The sequence below is a fragment of the Ptiloglossa arizonensis genome, chromosome 7 (assembly GCF_051014685.1).
Source record: "Ptiloglossa arizonensis isolate GNS036 chromosome 7, iyPtiAriz1_principal, whole genome shotgun sequence".
NCBI classification, from domain to species: domain Eukaryota; kingdom Metazoa; phylum Arthropoda; class Insecta; order Hymenoptera; family Colletidae; genus Ptiloglossa; species Ptiloglossa arizonensis.
Genome location: NC_135054.1, coordinates 19,962,873 through 19,980,171, shown reverse-complemented (window position 1 = coordinate 19,980,171; position 17,299 = coordinate 19,962,873). Strand labels below are relative to the sequence as shown.

Here is a 17,299-nt window from a genome sequence, read left to right as displayed (position 1 = left end):
GTACCAATGCAACAGGACGACTTGTTGGAAGTCGATGGTCACATTGTTGGAATTTGTACCAACTCGACGGAACTACCGTAGAGTACTTAAGAATTGATGGCCCCATTGTTGTTTGTAACAAGTGGCAGACTAATTTGAGAGTTCAGTGGTTAGTATACCCCTCGAAGTAGATCCTCAATGAGCGTCGATGATCCCATTGTTGGAACTTGTTCACTTTCATCGTGGTGCTCTGTCTATCCTTCTCTGCTGAACCTTTTCAACTGTGCCAGATCTTTGTTCCTTGAACTCCGATTTCGTTCCAGCGAAGAGGAAAAGGTGACCTAATCTGGAGAACAGGTGTCCTACGATCTTCCAAAGGAACGATTTGCAAACATTATTAAAAATTGTCAATTGACCTTGACCATTGCATATTATCATTACCAAAGTATCTATTACAAGTGTTGGAACACTCGTAGATGTATTACGCGGGAAATAAAAGTGAAACGAAAAATAGAAATTAACAGAGAGGGTAAACGATGACAATCGTCTGCCATAATATACTGCTGTATCCTGTTATTAAATCTAACCTATCCGCGTAATCTAAAATAAAGTTGTCTCGTATACCGCGCACGGGAAGAGCATTAATCACCGTTCCTCGACCATTCGCGAGTTAATTATTCGAGCTCTAAATGCTCGTAAATTTTGCAAAGTCTGCTCGAAGCTTACGCGAGAAATTGACCGATAGATCTGATTGCAGCGACAACAGAATCGATTCTTGGAATTCCCCTCTAGAGTATGATGGATTATCAAGGATTGAAAGAAAAATTCTTTTTAAATTCAGTAGTCTATCCCTCTAATATACAGCCGATCTATAAAGTGGCTTGAACAACGCTCGAACATTGTTCGGAACCTTCGCTCGCTGAAAAAGAACTCCAAGCTGACCAACTTCGATCGCAATGTGCTTCTACAGGATAATAAGACACAAATCCTTAACTATACGTGCAAAATACAAGTTGTACATACACGATAAAAAATATACACAATTAAATTTGTACGTCTTCGATGCATACGATGCAAACTCTCCCTAATGAATTTCTGTCAAACGTCAGGAGTCAACTCGAACTCGAATCTAAGGTACTCGATGGTTCCTCGTGATCTCCAGGTGTCTCTACCTGGATAAATCGAACAATTACGTACCACACGTTCCCCTTCGACCATCTTCCAGCCATTTAATACTCTACCAACTACTTCTACCAATATCGAAGTACCAAATTACCTTATCATCGACACGAGACAATTTCCACGATACTCGAGTAACATTTTCTTCGCTCTCGTGTTTTAAATATTCTGTAGGTAAGCTTGTCGCGGAATCTCCGCGCAAAGAACCCCCGTGGTGGGGTCCAGGACACACACACACATACATACACACAGACGAATGAGATATTGTTTCTTGCGGTACTTTTGATCAACGTAGCCGCGTGTTCGGTTGGCCTCCGGTGTTCGTTGCAGCTGTATCGATTATTTATCGGTCGCGAGAAGGGACACGACCGGCCTTGGAACCAGCAGGAGACAACGTCTGACACGGCCGCTTGACCCTGACCATGATCGTGCATACACACCGGTCTTCCAGCACGGGTTCGCCATTTTTTTCACCAGGCTCGACTGCCGCAGACGTCGCTAAAAAAGGGACGCGCGCCTATTAATGCGTCTGTTTAAAGACTTTAAAGAGGCTATCTCTGGTTCCCTTTGAGAAACGATCGGGCATAAAAGCGGCTGGCGCGTTATCGCGACCGTAAATTACCCGGTTTGATTATGAAAAAGAGATTACCGCGTTTCTACGACGACCGGGGGCCCCACGGTGGATCACTCGGTTGGGAAACTGTTGGCGTTTGGTCTCTCAGGAGACACCGTGTCGATCGAAGATACGTTTCTCGACGCGTGGGGAGATAAATCAATGGCGTTCAGGGATCGAAGGATCCACCAGGGACGTACCAAACTTGGAGAACGTGTGCGATGACCAGAAGAATCGAGGGACTCGGGATTGGAAGTCTCAATGTTACTCGACGGTGAAGTCCTTTAGAGGAGAGAAACAGTTTCAGCTACGTGATCGAAAGGTGCTACGTCGAGGGAGCGAGAACAATGAGAACGAACGACGAGGAAGTTTGTAGAGGTTGGAGAAGGTTTGAATCGTACGGGGTGACCTAGAGAGTCGGGGTTAATGAGGGTGTGAATAAACGTGGGTACAAATGTGGTTTGTTTTGGAGTTGTGGGAGGTTTTTATCCGTGATGTAGGAAGTATTGTTCGAAGAATATTCTAGGGGTTGTTCTTCCACACTGAGGAGGGAAAAATAGTTTGGAGAAGAATCTTAGAGATTTAAGGTCAAACTCCAAGAGCACGAAGAAAAATGAACATAGGTTCAACATATCGTTAATTCGGAGTTTGAAGTGTGAATCATTATTTAAAGAATGAAAAAGCAAAACCAGAAATAACCTAACAAAGTAATTCTCCGGAAGAAGAATCGTTGGATGACTCTATCTAACTTGACACGGTTGTTTTTCTCAACGTTTCAGACATTTCCTCTTCTATGTCTCTATTCTCCCTTAGCTAATACGAGAACATACCTTATACAGGGTGTTTCAGCGAAATAGAGTTAAACTTCAGGAGTACTCAAATATTCCAACCCTTAGGATAAATTGAATTTTCATTATCAATTAGAATTGAAATTTCTATATTTATGCTATAATGATCTTACAGTTGAAAACTTCTCTCAACTCCCAAAGCAATGATATTCAGACCAATGTTTGTACAAACTTCTTTGCTCATTTCGACGAGTATATGCTCCTGAAATTTCACCTTTCAATTTCAATTGACACCTTAAATTGACTGAAATTTCTAAATTTGTGCTACAATGGTCTTGTGATTAAAAACTTCTCTCGACTATCAAAACGATGATATTCAGACCAATGTTTGTGCAAACTTTTCTCTCGTTTCGACAAGCACGTGCTCCTGAAATTTTGCCCGAACTTTTCGAGACACTCGGTACGAGTGCACCTGATCACGAAAATGACAGAACTCCAGGGGCGAGGTGACTAATGTTCCAAGACGGTTCACGGTGACGGAGCCCGAGGATACTTTAACGCCATAATCCACCATGTGAGGTACGGTTAACGCGGTTGGACACATGTGCGCGTTTGTCCGTTCACTCCGTATGACGTTGCGTAAAATCAACGGGGGGTCTTGAGAACGATAAACCACGCGAGGATGTAAATAGAGCTATTCGCGTCGACTTTAGCCACCGTTTCTCGTTGACGTTGACACGCCATTAAATTGGGTCCTCTCGTGTGCATTTTTCATTAGAAACCGGTATACGATGCCGATCGATGCACCAGTATTTGTTTATACCCGTCGTTAATTACACCATACACCGGATCGTTATTTCCACCTCGTACTCGTTGCCGATCGATCATTCTTGTCAACACGATCGAAATTTTCAATCGTCCGAGTTGCATTTATCATCGTACCAAGAAAATTCCCCAAACTTATTTTCTCGACAGTTTAAAACTCGCTCCTCTCTTTCTTACATTTCTTCCTCGCACCTTCTCGTTCGTTTCAAGTTTCTTAAACTCACTAATTTTTAAGCAAACATCCACTTACGATTTCTAATATTTTTTCACTATTCTTCCAGACCAATTTTCATCCGAAACACTCTCCATATCAATTCACATAAATTAACAATCACACGTAAATAAAATCGATGATTGTAAGACGACTCCTTTAAAATTGAGTTACAACTATTACGTTGTTCGGAAAGTCGTTTCCTTTCTTTTTTTTTGGTGAAAATGAAACACGATTTTTTTCGAGTGTATAAAAATTTTATCAAATTATACATTCTCCATTTTGGAAAACGAAATCACTTTCCGAACAAGCCAATAGATAGAAGACACTCTTGGCTCGAATCGATGAACATTTCCACAAAGATTCAAGACGGCTGCCCATGGGTTCCTTCTTTTCTCGAGTTCTCTTCGTCCATTGTGTATTTTCGAAGAAGAAACGAAAGAATAGTTATAAAGTTTGCAACCTCGTGACGCTAAAGTGCACCCAAGTGGACACGATCGCGAATCTCGTCGAAGAGGGTACCGGTTCCTTAACGAGAGAGCGCAATAGGATAATACTCGGCCGTTTATCAAGATTTAAGTGTTTGACGTGCCTACTGTGCGCGCGCGCGCGCTCAATGGAATGTCTGAAAATGGATAAAACGGGTTATTCCGGGAAATGCCGTTTCTCCTTGGACTTTTAAAGGACCTTAAATCGTCGCCGCCATTTCTCACCGCCTCGCGTGTCAACCACTGAAGCTGGTTTCGAAACGAATTCACCAAAGTGTTCGATTAATCGTCGATTAATCGCGACTTTATCGTCCAATTATCGATAATTCTGTGCAACTTGTACCGCGAACGAACGGGACGTTATTTTATTGCAAATTAAAAACGATACGCTCTTCCCGTGCAGAAGTTATCGAAAACGAGAATAAATAATTGGGTAAAGGAACATCGGTTCTGAATTCGACGAAACTATTAAAAAAAAAAAAAGAAGCCTTGGAAGTCGACTCGTTGATTTTAATTGCCCCGATACATCGATAAATTGTAGAAAATCCGCATACCGTGTAGAAAGCGCCATTTTAACGGGCGCACATCGGGTTTAATCGCGCGACGCTGAATATTAAGATTATCTAACGTTGAATTTATGCGACGAGACGGAGCCGTCTGCTCGAATCGGGTAAAAGTGACGGGGAAACGAACGAGGAACGAATACGTGGAGGGAAATTTTTTTTCAACATTGTAGGGAAATTGGTGCTTCAAATATGGGTGATTTTAAGTACAAGGTGCGAGGTGTATTTAGTCGAGGAACGTAATATTTGCTAAAATTGTATTCCTTCTTTCAGATATTTAATTTTAAACCTTTAAATAGCGATACTTGTTACAACTTGTTCTATTTTTTTCTCTATAGAAATGAAAAGTTAATTTCTCCCTATAGAAATGAATTTCTAGGTTCTAGAGCCCCTAGAACCGAAAGAAAGTTACTTTATTTTAACGTTTCAACTTTTATACAACGCGTTTGCATCGTTACTCGATACTTGTAACATTGTCCTATTTCCCTTACCATAAAAACCAAACGTTGTCTCGCCTCGTGAACAAATAATCCGTTACCATTAACGGGAGAACTTCCGTACCGAGTATTACAGAATGCAAAATATTAATTTAAATATGTACAATTTAAAAAAAAAACTAGAAACACACACACATAAAGGAACTTATTATAGATATTACGGTACAGAGTTAATGAAAACATAGCGAGGTATCGTTAACAGGAAGCGCGCCGGTAGAGATCGTTTAAATTCATGCATCGAGTTGCAGAAAAGATCGTTAAAGTCGTTCGTAAGTTTCCTCTCGTAGAATTAATACAATTAAATTTACCGTACACCGTGGTATGCGGTTACGGCTACCTAGCGATGCACGTTGTCTTAAAGTTGAATGTCGCCGCGGCATAAAATTACGTTCGGTTAACTGCAACGTGACATTTAGTTCCTTTCTCGCGATTCCACGCAGCCGTGTGCACCGTGTGTGGAAAATCCGCGCACGACCACCTTATCCAGCGATTCGAGAGACCAGATACGAGACACACGACAAACGTATACCATACGAGCTTAGACGATCGACCCGGTCACGTTTAATGGGGCGTCATTGTTCCCCATTGGAGAAAGCTCGAACGAGAGTCTCGTAGATCTTTCGACTTTAATGAGATACGCGTCTCCGTAGAAAGACGACGCGTGAACCGCCAAAAGAGAAAATAACGTCGAAACGCGATTTACATATTTACCGATCCAAGGTCAAGAGACTAAGAATTGCATAAATTCGCCCGAGTGTGGCGCTAGTGAACGCGTTGCATCCGCCAGCGAGAAGTTGCTCATAGCGAGTAGGAGCGAATGGAACTTTTTCGACGCTCCGAATTACGTTTTCTCGAATATCGACGGTTCTTGTACAGTGTGCTACAAAAATTAGTCCTCAGAACGGTTTACGAAGATCACAGGGCCGGTAGTTTTATTCTAATATGGATAAAAAGTTTTCAGGTGATCGTTGTAGTGTACGATGTGCTCTGAAAGCTCGTACTTTTCAAGAAGCTACGTTTTGGGTCTTTGGAAGACTTTTTATCAGAATTTAGCCTCACGTGGGAGACTCTTTGTTAAAATTTGCCACGATTCCAGCACAGTCTACAAATGTATGAATAATTACGATTGTTCGACTGCATTAAATAATTCGACATTTAAATTCAATCGATCTACGAAAGTAGGACGCCATCTGTCGTATATATCGTCGAGAATGACACGTTGCGTTTGCTTCTCGTGTCGTTGTATTAAATTTTTTCCTCGCGAACGTTGCATCACGGCCTCAATGGGGCCTGGAATACTCTGCTTCCGTGCAGATTGCACAACTGGAGTCCAGACAAATCCAGCGTTGTGGAGTTTCGTTCGCGAAGATTTAGCCGATTTAACGATTCCTGTATAGACAACGTTCTCTTTGGAAAACTTTTGTTCAACGTTTTTAAATCTGATCGAAGTCCATTACCTCGATTTAACAAACTTGAAAATTCTATCGAAAAATCTATTACCTCGATTTACCAAACTTAAAAATTCCTGCACAATGTTCTCCTCGGAAGTCCATAATCTCGATTTACTTTTAATCTTCTTAGACAATCTCGAAGTAAAAATTTCAACGCACTATTAATACGCTCGATTCAGCGCGGACGAGTACCAAGCGACGAAAGAGAATTTGCACGAAAGTATTTACATTCTATTGAACGCAACGAGGAGTTTGCGGTCGATTAGGTATCCCCAACAAGAAGCTCCTTTAACGGGGAACGCAGCCACTTCGGAATCACGACCAGCAAAGGTAAATCGTGGCTCGTGTTCCTAATGGTTTCGCTCTTCGCGTGGCTTTAACAGTCACGTCCCGTCCGGAAACTTAATAAGCCCGTTTATTTAATGCGCAACGAACATTCGTGTCGAATACGAGAGAAAATTGAAACAAGATTGGAGACGAACACGAACGCGCCAAACGAAGATCGTTATTTATTGCATTTCGAATTTTCGATCTAAAGGGCACACACGGTGAATATTCGCATAGAAAATAGGGTTAGTAAATCGACCGTTGCCATTTTGCATATTTACGCTCTAAAAAAGGCTGAGAAAAATTGTTTAATATTTACAACCAAATATTATTCTTCAATATTTGTAACTCGATCGATCTAGAGATCACGAACTATAAAAGTGTAATTCATCGAGAGTTATTTACAACCCTGTTGATTTGGAGATCACCTGCCATAAATTTATCTACACACCTTAGTGTCCATTTAACAGGGGATTTGAAATCTTGGGAAATTTTGGAAAATCTTTGAAAATCTTGAAAAATATGGGAAAATATGGGAAAATCTTGGTAATACACTGAGTCAAGAATTTCTTGAAATTTATACGTATTTAAAAAGTTCGATGTTTATATTCTTTGTCTTTCCGCGACTTTCCTCGCGGTTTCTCCGCGTCGCGGCGAGTTGCATACACAACGGTAACACGGGTTGCATCCGATGACCCACAACGAAAGGAACGTTACTTCTAGGTGTCACCGGAAAAGGAATCTTCGTGATGTTCGAAAGCTCGACGATTCGTTTAACCATGACACTGGTGTCTAGTCCGCCAGAGAGGAGACCAAAGCGGAATCGTAACTCAGCGCGTAGAAAATGTCTCTTTTCGCGAACTTCGAAGAAATTGGTCAGAAAGAAGAAATCTTTACGCGACTTTCGTTCTTAAAACACGTTAACTTTGTTCTCGTGACTGTACACTAGTATTTTCCAAAATAGGGGGCGTCTTAAGACCCAAGGGGGCACCGAAGAAAATTTTTCACGCGAAATATGTGAATAACTTAAACGTTAATTAAACGTTATTAGCCATAGTATAACTACTTGTAATTATTACCGAAAGTAGATACGAAAACCAAAGGGAATTATTTAAAAAGGAAGAAGAAACTTAAACTTCTATAAGTACAAAAGTATATTTTTCTTTCTTTCTGAATATTAACACACTTACCGATAACTCAAGAAGTAATTTTTAAAAATGAAATTCTTCGGATACCAAAATTCGATTTGGAGTAGATGTATTCTTGAAATTGAAATTCTTCTTGCGAATATTACAATTCAATAGTTGTACTTTTCGAAATAAAATTTTCCTTTCTCTCTGAACACTGACTGCGATTTTCCAATGGCTCGATCGAGGTAGGGATGTTTTTAAAAAAAATAAAACGAATCGTAAATTTTCATCGTAGAAGTCGGCCAGGTTCGTTCGACGTCGAGTTATTTCGATCGATTCCAGCGGGGCACAACAACCGAGCGCTACGTTCTAAGACCGGTTTCACTGTATCGTGTATCGCAAATTATCCTCGCTGATGTTTTCACGAGCCGTCAAAACGGACTCGATCGTTATCGACGGGACTGTTAACATTTTTACGACAATCTCTTCCCCTTTTCGGTCAAGCTGCGACTGTTAATTACGAACGAAACGTCTTGTTTCGCAATGATTCCTCGGCCGTGGCTACGGAGAGAGATATCTCTCTCGTTTCATAATCCGGGTAGATCTTTGTAATTGAGAAGCGGAAGAGGAAACGGTCCTGCGAAAGGGAGGACCTGCATCGGAATCGATGTTTTATCTCGATTTGAACCGAGACGAAGCATTGATGCGAGATCGGTGGGAAATATCGTCCCGAAATACTGCTTTTATTAATTAAATTATAATTTACTCCGAAAGCGGCAATATATTATCGTACGCGGTTAAAATTCAATCCGTTCGTTTCGTCGATCGATCGAATTCAATCTTTTATTTACAACGAACGATTCAATTTCGCATAATTGATATTATTCGTTGCACCGGTGCTATTTTTATTTCTATTCTTTTTTTTGGGAAGGAACAAAGAATGAACAGATATATTTCTGAGGAAAAATATAGGACACCGTGTGTCGAAAAAGACCCAAGGGATGCACCAGGGATCGAGGTACCAAGATTCGCGATTATTTTTAATCGACAAACTTCGTGTTCGCGTTGCTTCGATTAGAATGACTCTCGATGATGTTCCAACGATTCGATCCTCGCGAGCGTTCCTCGATCGAAGAAAAACCGTCTTGGAACAAGATCTCGATATTCCACTTTCGTGCGGAGCTTCTCGCGTTCGGTTGTATAATTGCATCCCGTCCAGTCGACTCCTGGAAATTACAAGCTATCCCGCGAATCAACGAAATTGTTAGTTAAAAGAGAAATTGCAAACAGAGGAGGGGGGAGAAACGTCTCGATTCACGCCTTATTGGATGCGATCAGCCTTCTGTTTGCTCGCCTCGAACCATTAAGTCCTTTCGTCGAACCGTGGAAATCTCGAGATCTTCGAAACATGTTAATCAGTGCGGTGCAGTCTCCGATGCAAACGATCGGTTTCGCGTAATACACGAAGCTCTCTCGACGTACCTACACGATAACAGCTCGAATCGTCCTCTCTTCAACAATTGAATACACGCGGTACGGATATTTAATTTTCGTTTGTAGATATACATCTGTTCTCGAATACCAGCCATGTGATTCTCATCTATATTGTTTTGCAATATATTTTTCTAGATTTTGGTTAACTTTCTAGATTAATATCTACTTATCGCAACGAGTGAAATAATCTTCGTCAATTTTATTCGCGATTTTCGACGATGTCCGATCTTCCAAAGAGAATTCCAGTTCGATGAAAATCTTGGAAATTATATTTTGGATAAGAGTGATCACTGTGTTTTTTCCAGAGTGCAACGTCGCGGGTTTCGTGAGCAGCACGGGTCAAGTGGAGCGAGTGCCGTACGTTTTTCTACCCCAACGTGGCCAGATAATCTACCCCCACGCGGAGATCCGTTTCGAGGGTGAGTTGGAATTCAACCGATAATATCGTCGAGAGATCGACTGCCACGATTCAATGAATCGATTCGAAACGAGTCACGATACTCGCGACGAGAAATTGATTAAACGCACGCGCAGCTTCGCGAGAATCTACAGAGTGTTCCAGAAATTACTCCAGCGATTTGTTTCAAAATATCTCCCGGGGAAAACAACAAACATTGTTGGACGTCAAAAAATTTTAACGATGAAATTTTCTTCTTCGTACGACTTTCTTTTAACGCGGATCAATTTCCAAAGTCTTCAATTTCTTTTACACACGACTCTGTAACTCTCTTATCTACAAACTAACAAGTATCGAGATCAAAGAGAGCAGCTGAACATTTCTATTGTTAGTCACACCTACGAAAGTGGAACTTTCATAAAGAAAAGAACGTGCGAAAAATCAAATATCGTCTCGAAGATCGTTCAAAATTGTACACTCGTTGATAGAACAAACTTTGCCTCGTTCATCGATTACAAAAATTGACACCGATTGAAAAACCATTAAACAGAAATATAACGCACCGCGTGTACGTAAATAGTAGAGAAAGGTGACCGATTTTTTGGAACACCCTGTAGAACTTTCGAGCAACCGGTTCGAGAACGACGTTAATTCCTCGATTAAACGATTCGGTGCCGATTCTTTATCCGCTTTGAAGCGAATCGTCGGCTCGATTCGCGCGATCGTCGAAATTAACGTCATCCTCGCGCCGCGCGCAATTTCACGATTATCGGCCGACCGATCTCTCTCCGTTGCTGAAAATACTGTTTCTGCGTGTACACAAAGGTGTAACGACCCCGGTGTGCGGAATCGCTGGCGCCCAGCAATTAGGAAGAACGGGATGGTCGGAGCTGAGGAACCTCTCGGACACCGAGCCACCCTTTAGGCTGTTTCGTGACGAGGGAAGAACGTTTCTTCAGGTTGGTGAACCACGCTCGCTGGCGTGAAACAAATAAATCAAAGTCCAAAATAGGCTCCAGAGCCGGAAGAGCTTCTCTCATTCTGCTTCTATCGATCGAAACGTTCAACTTGTCACTCTCAGTCGACCACCTGTCGTTATCTCTTAACCGCCGCTCTGGCTCGTGTGGCGTTATTCTAACGAGGGTCATCGCTTAAGTGTAAATCTGAAACTTACGTATAATAATGAAACTTAAATATAATAATAAAACTTACATACGATAATAAATCTTACATATAATAATGAAACTTACGTATAATAATAAAACTTACGCTATATGAAATATTGCAATAATAAAATGTTGGTACAGTGGATCGGTGAAGCGGGTCTGAAGGAGGCAGCCGAGGGTCGTGTGGTGACTGCCAAGCTGGTTTGCAGGGACGCCTCGTCTAAATCGAAACTACCCAGTGTGTTCACACCCTGTGTGGCTTTCAGGGTGGCCGGTTCGCCCTCGAGAAGCAGTGAGTGGACCGCGAAAACGTTCCCACGGATTCGGTGTATCAGGAGACGCGTCCTCATCTCTGTTTCTGGTCACAGACGTTCGAGAAGTGATGTTCTCTTCAACGACCCAACTCTCTCAAGGGCTTTCCACCACGGAGTACACGGCCATTGGTCTCTCGTCCGTGATACTGGCCCTGATCTACGTGGCGAGTGTCTCCTTGTATCTTCACAGCAAGAAGGCCAGACGTAAGATCATCGAAGAACCGGAGTTGAGTCTGACACCTGGCCGTGAAACGAGCGGATTGGTGAAGAACAATCCGTTGTTGGCCGCCTCCAGACACTTCGAGAGCGACACCAACAGCGGACTAACGGAAAGCGATCTTGGCGACGAGCTTCCGGCCAGTGACGGCGAACAAGGCTTCGAGAACGTGAGTGGAATCGCTATTCTCGAGTAGAGTTGATTCCTCGGTCTGCGATTAAAAAGTAGTCAAAAGGAAGATCGTGTTACGAGATGAACACGGTGAAATGGTAGATAGATGTTAAGAGGTGGTTAAAATTTAACTAACTGACAAAAGGAGGATCGTGTTACGGAATGAGCACGGTGAAAAGGTGGATGTTAAGAGCTGGTTGAAATTGAACCAATTTCTCTACTAAAGTGTTTGCAAGGTCCCGCTAGCTTCCAAGGAATTGTAAACTCACGATTATTTCACGTAAATATTGGGTTGTTCGGAAAGTGATTTCATTTTTCAAAATGGAGAATATACAATTTAATAAAACGTTTATACGCTCTAAGAAAATCGTGTTTCATTTTCACCAAAAAAAAAACGAAATGACTTTCCGAACAATCTAATATTATAGAGACGTTATTGAACAGCCAGACGAAATAACTAACCCCAAATTTTGAATACTGGTTGCTACTAACTGGATCGAAGTAGAGTGTTTTCTCTCCGAATCGATCAAGACAGATGTACGATTACGTATTGCGAATGTATTGTAGCAAAGTTATTAAAAAAGCGGACGAAACGATGAAGTTTAAATTTTGATCGTTTCTCAACACCCTTCTTCGATATTTAATTCAAGATTATAATCTTCCATAAATAATTTCTCGTCTACTTGTCACCAAGGTTCTTTTCTTTCAATCGACGGTAGGTCAGCAATTAAAAAACACGATTTTCGTACAAACAGATAACCTCGGCCATTATTCATCCCCACTGCGTCTATCTGGAACAATCCGAGCTCTGTTTCGGCACCGGGTCCATTTTGGGCGAAAGAATACCGGAAGAGGATGTACGGGTCGTGGAAATCGCGGACAATCCCCATCAGCAAGATATACCGGTGTTACCTGGAACACAGAGGAGAAAACTATACTTCAATCCTGCCTACTTCGACAGACAACTGTTGCTGGTAAGTTGACAACTGTCCGCTCAAAGTAAACTTCGACCAAAGTGCGGTAATGTTCGCTCAATAGTTCTAGCTCCCAATTTATTTAAATACAATCGAACATTACTGCACTGTAAAGTCTTCGTAGTTGGCAATCACTACTCTATGGTTAACAATAGCTATCCTCGCTCCGCGAAAAGTTTAAGCAAAATATCCAATACTTACTACCTTGTTAGCACTCGGAGCTATTGTCGTCTATGGAGACTTTACCACAAGTCCTGTAAAAACTCCATCTTGAGCTTGGACAATCCCGAGATAATTATAGACAGCCCGGTATTTTTCTAGGCGCCCCCTCCAGCAGCCATCGAGTTCCTTCTCAAGATTCGGGAGGTTATCTCCATTGCCAAGCACAAAATGGCCGCAAAGAGATTCGTTCCTACCCTCATCGGTGAGTACCTACTCTGGACAAAATCTGGGTAACAGTAATTAACTGTTCTCGATGTTAGTACAGTAATTAACAGTAATTAACATTCTCGAAAAGAATGTTATCTCGTAGCAAAGTGAATGTTGTACTCTCTGGACTTAGAGTTTTCTCTATTGGACCGACGAACGATAAATTGTATCGTGGATTCCAGCTATCCCGGAGGAGGAGATCAACTCGGATCATTACGACTCCACGGGGAAGAATCAGCAACGATCGTCACCGAGTTCGGCTCAGGGCTCGATAGCAAAGTCACGGAAGTCCCAGCGGTGCACCGGGTGTCCTGGTTGCACCGACTCGTTCGCAAACACGTCCACTCTCCCAGAGGCCGATCAACCGAGTCCAGGTGAGAGCAAGGTGAGGGCGTGGTTGGAGGACGTCAGGACACCGGAACGTCGTTGGCGCGACGCGGAGGAGTCCCGTGGCAACTTCCATGAGAACACCGACACTTTTGCCAAGAACCTAGAGTACCTGAAGGAACTGGCCAAGCGAGACTTCAACCTGGAAACGAGAACCACAAAGGGAATGGTTCTCCATTCGTGGAAGGACAATCTACCGACCCTGAAAACCTTCCAGCAGGTGGCGAAGAGCGAGATCCTCGCCACCGAGGATCGCCACAGTGTCTCCAGACGCTCCACCAAATCCATGTTCGAAGAGACCAACAGCTACGGTCAAGAAAATGGCGATTCGTCGACCGGCTCGAGCGGAGACGACGCCATCAACGCCAAGGTAAGAAAGGCTATCGAGAACTCGTTCATGGAACAGATGGAGGAGAACGACACGGTGAACGAGAAGGAGGAGGAGCAAGAGAGTACAATGACGGTGGATATAGAAGACATCAAGACGACAGAGTGCACGGAAGCCGACAACTCGTCTCGAAGATCGACGAAGAACACCGACGCGTGTCCAACGAAGCTACCGGACATGATCAACGAGCTACCGAACGCGAAGAACACCGCGAAACGTATCATGGACGCGGTGATACGCGAAATGGTCGGCACCAAGGTGCTCGAACAATCGAAATCGGTGAACATTACCGATTACGAAGTGGACAGCCTGGAACGTTCGAAAGGTAGCAGGAAGTCGTCGACGTCGCCAGAGTTCACCGACCAATCGAGTCCCGCTTTGTCCACAGCATTGCCGATGGACGAGGAACTGACGATGCAGAACGCGGTGATCAACACCAGAACCGGTGAGATGACCATCTCCAAGCTGAACAAAGACGTCCTCGAGAGGAACTACTACAACAGTCTGCCCGAGTTGATCTCCCCGCAGAGATCGGAGAGCTACTCGTTGGTGAGCGAGGTGTACGTGAACGACGGTTACGACAGCCCGGCCTGTAGCGACGACTCTGGTCCGGAGATCCAATACGAGCCAGAGAATCCTGGACACTTGACCATCAAGGTCCAGGACTCGCCGAAGAACTACGTCAAGCAGGACGAGTCGGAATACGAGCCCGACACACTCGATCGTAAACCGATGAAACTGAAGATCAACGACGACGTCAATTACGAGAAGGACGTTCCCGACGAGGTCTACGTGGACTCTCTCGAGAGACCGGCTCAGATACTATTGAAGAGCAAGGGTAGCTTTCGCGATCAGACCACCCCGAAAAACGATTGCTTGCAACGGGGCTACGGTAGCCTCCGTGAGATCTACGAGGCCAGACTGAAGTCCCACGTAAGGGACACCAGTCTGACGAACAGCACCAACTCGTTGAACGGACACTTGGAGGACACCGTTTCCTGGAAAATGTGCAAGTACTTGACACCCGAGCACAGACAGGCAAAGAGGCAACGACAACCGAACAATCGACCGGACGTGGTGCCAATGCCGCCCACCGAGGAGATCTATCAGCATCCGAAACCCCCGCGGCGCGTAAAGGACGCCAAATCTACGAACACGTCTCTGTCAAAAAACGGCTGGGACAGGAGTCCTGCCGAAGCGGGTGACCCTACGACCAGCAACGGTGCTCCTGTCCTCGACGATCATTCCAACAACGTAGGGACCGCTGATCCTTGCTGCTGCGAGTCTCAGTCGCGATCCGAACAATCTACAAGGCAGGTAGACGCCCATTCCAAACGCAACTCCTCCAGGGACAAATTGATCAAAGAGGATCAGAATTCCCTGGAACCTGGTAACTGTAAACGATTCTCCACCTGTTGGAACGAGGTCAAGGAGGACAAGAAATGGCTCCTAGGACAATGTCGTTTGCACACCGACAACACGGTGGACAGAACCAGGCAAATCTCGCAGAGGGAACACGAGGAGAAGGAACACGCTCCCAGGAGACAGTTGCAGAAGATGTCTAGGAGCTACGAGTCCATGGGCAATTCTGCCAGCCTTTTACCCGGACACCAGCCACAGACGAAGGTCGAGGACAGTGGATACCTGAGCAGCACCGACAGCAACGGTTCTCACAAACGACTGCTCGGTCACGAAGTGTCCAGTGTCTCGGAGACCGACGAGACCGAGTCCGTTTGCGACGGTGCCAGCGAGAGCGGAGCCGAGAGCGTAGGTACGGATAGCGTCTTCTTTGGCAATTTTCGCAGACTCTCGGAGTTCGCTGGATGTATCCCGAAGAGCACCGACTCGGAGCTCGGGACGAGGAACGCGTACTTTCAATCGTTCGCCGCCAGGAACGAGAACAACGGAGCTTTGGAGAGGACGAACTTCAGCACCAGCGACAGCGAGACCGAGAGCTTCATCACGGTTCTACCGCCACGCGGAACGATCAGGGAACCGGTTTAACATCGTTAAGCGGTTTAACATTATTAACAAGTATTTGCAATACTTTGCAAATAATGCGAGGAACGGGGGAGGGTGTGCGCGCGTTCCGATACACTTCGACGAGACAAAAGACACTCGCGATCGAACCTTCTTAACGGATGTACAGGGTGATTCTGAAAACTGAAACACGCTGTAGCTGTACCCTAAACGAAGATAGCGGAAAGGTGACGATTGGGGGAAATAGTCGAATCTTGCTTAACCATCGTAACGTTTCCGTTCTTTTCCTTTTTTTCATCGATATAATTTATTAAACGCCTGATCTCGTCCGTAAGTGAGTTCAAGGATTGAGGAATTATCTAATATATATATATATATATATATAGTACGTTATATTTGTATATAAGGTCTGAAGAGACTCATGGAATAATTTTAAAGAAATTTTTTTCAATTGAAATATATCCAGTGTTTTCTTATGACAGAATCGAGAGTATTTCTAGTTTCTGGAACACCTTGCGTAATTGATAGTTATTGTCCGTGTATTTTTTTTATAACGTGTACATATTTCTGTATTATACATAGATACGTATTCAGAACGAATAAAAATCAAAACTAATGTATTGCCATCGGTCTAGATAGAAAAGATTTTATAAACGTGGTAATATTTCTTTCGATACGTCGGACAATCTAAATTCTGTCTGATCGAACGATTACGGCCAGTAATTTAATATAGTATAATTAATCGTTAGTTTGATCGATTATATTTCAAACGCGACGCATTTAGAAGTTCGTTAAGCGGGTAAATATGTATTACAGTGTGCTTACTCGATATTCTTGAGGCTACAATAAGCAATGGCATTAAAATGTTTTTGTTTAAATTAAAATAAATGATTAACCTAGTGGTAATTACAGGAACACCTTTAGAAGGTTATTTATTGTAAAACTTAATACGATAGATCTGTTACAGCAAGAACTTATGTTAGATTATTTAAAATCTAAATACACGTAATGAATGATTACACATTATAGAAGTTTAATATATTTATAGTAATATATGATATGAAAACATCCACGATTGTAAATGTTGGGCAGTATTTATTTATTAATTCCGAAACAATTTTATGCGATCGTTTAGATAATGAAAATTACAACCGACACTGCTCGAAAATTGCCATCGTAGGAGTTAACTTAAATATATAAAATGGCCGGATGTGCAATATTACCTTGTAAAAGAAAGTGTATTAATTGTTAATGGGAATACCGGTATCCTTGTTAACGTATTGTATGAATACTACAACTGCGACAATTAGAATTTTATTTACTAGTCGATA

General features: G+C 43.1%; 1 protein-coding gene across 1 annotated transcript in view; it reads left to right on the top strand.

Moving 5' to 3' along the window:
- Sha (shavenoid) overlaps positions 1 to 15,992 on the top strand; it is a 128,157-nt gene extending 112,165 nt beyond the window's left edge. Inside the window, exons 7-13 of the mRNA XM_076316020.1 lie at positions 9,851 to 9,964; positions 10,768 to 10,901; positions 11,250 to 11,400; positions 11,477 to 11,808; positions 12,566 to 12,784; positions 13,106 to 13,208; positions 13,396 to 15,992. Coding sequence (XP_076172135.1) covers positions 9,851 to 9,964; positions 10,768 to 10,901; positions 11,250 to 11,400; positions 11,477 to 11,808; positions 12,566 to 12,784; positions 13,106 to 13,208; positions 13,396 to 15,992 — 3,650 coding nt within the window. The remainder of the gene's footprint in view (positions 1 to 9,850; positions 9,965 to 10,767; positions 10,902 to 11,249; positions 11,401 to 11,476; positions 11,809 to 12,565; positions 12,785 to 13,105; positions 13,209 to 13,395) is intronic.
- Positions 15,993 to 17,299: the final 1,307 nt, after the last annotated feature.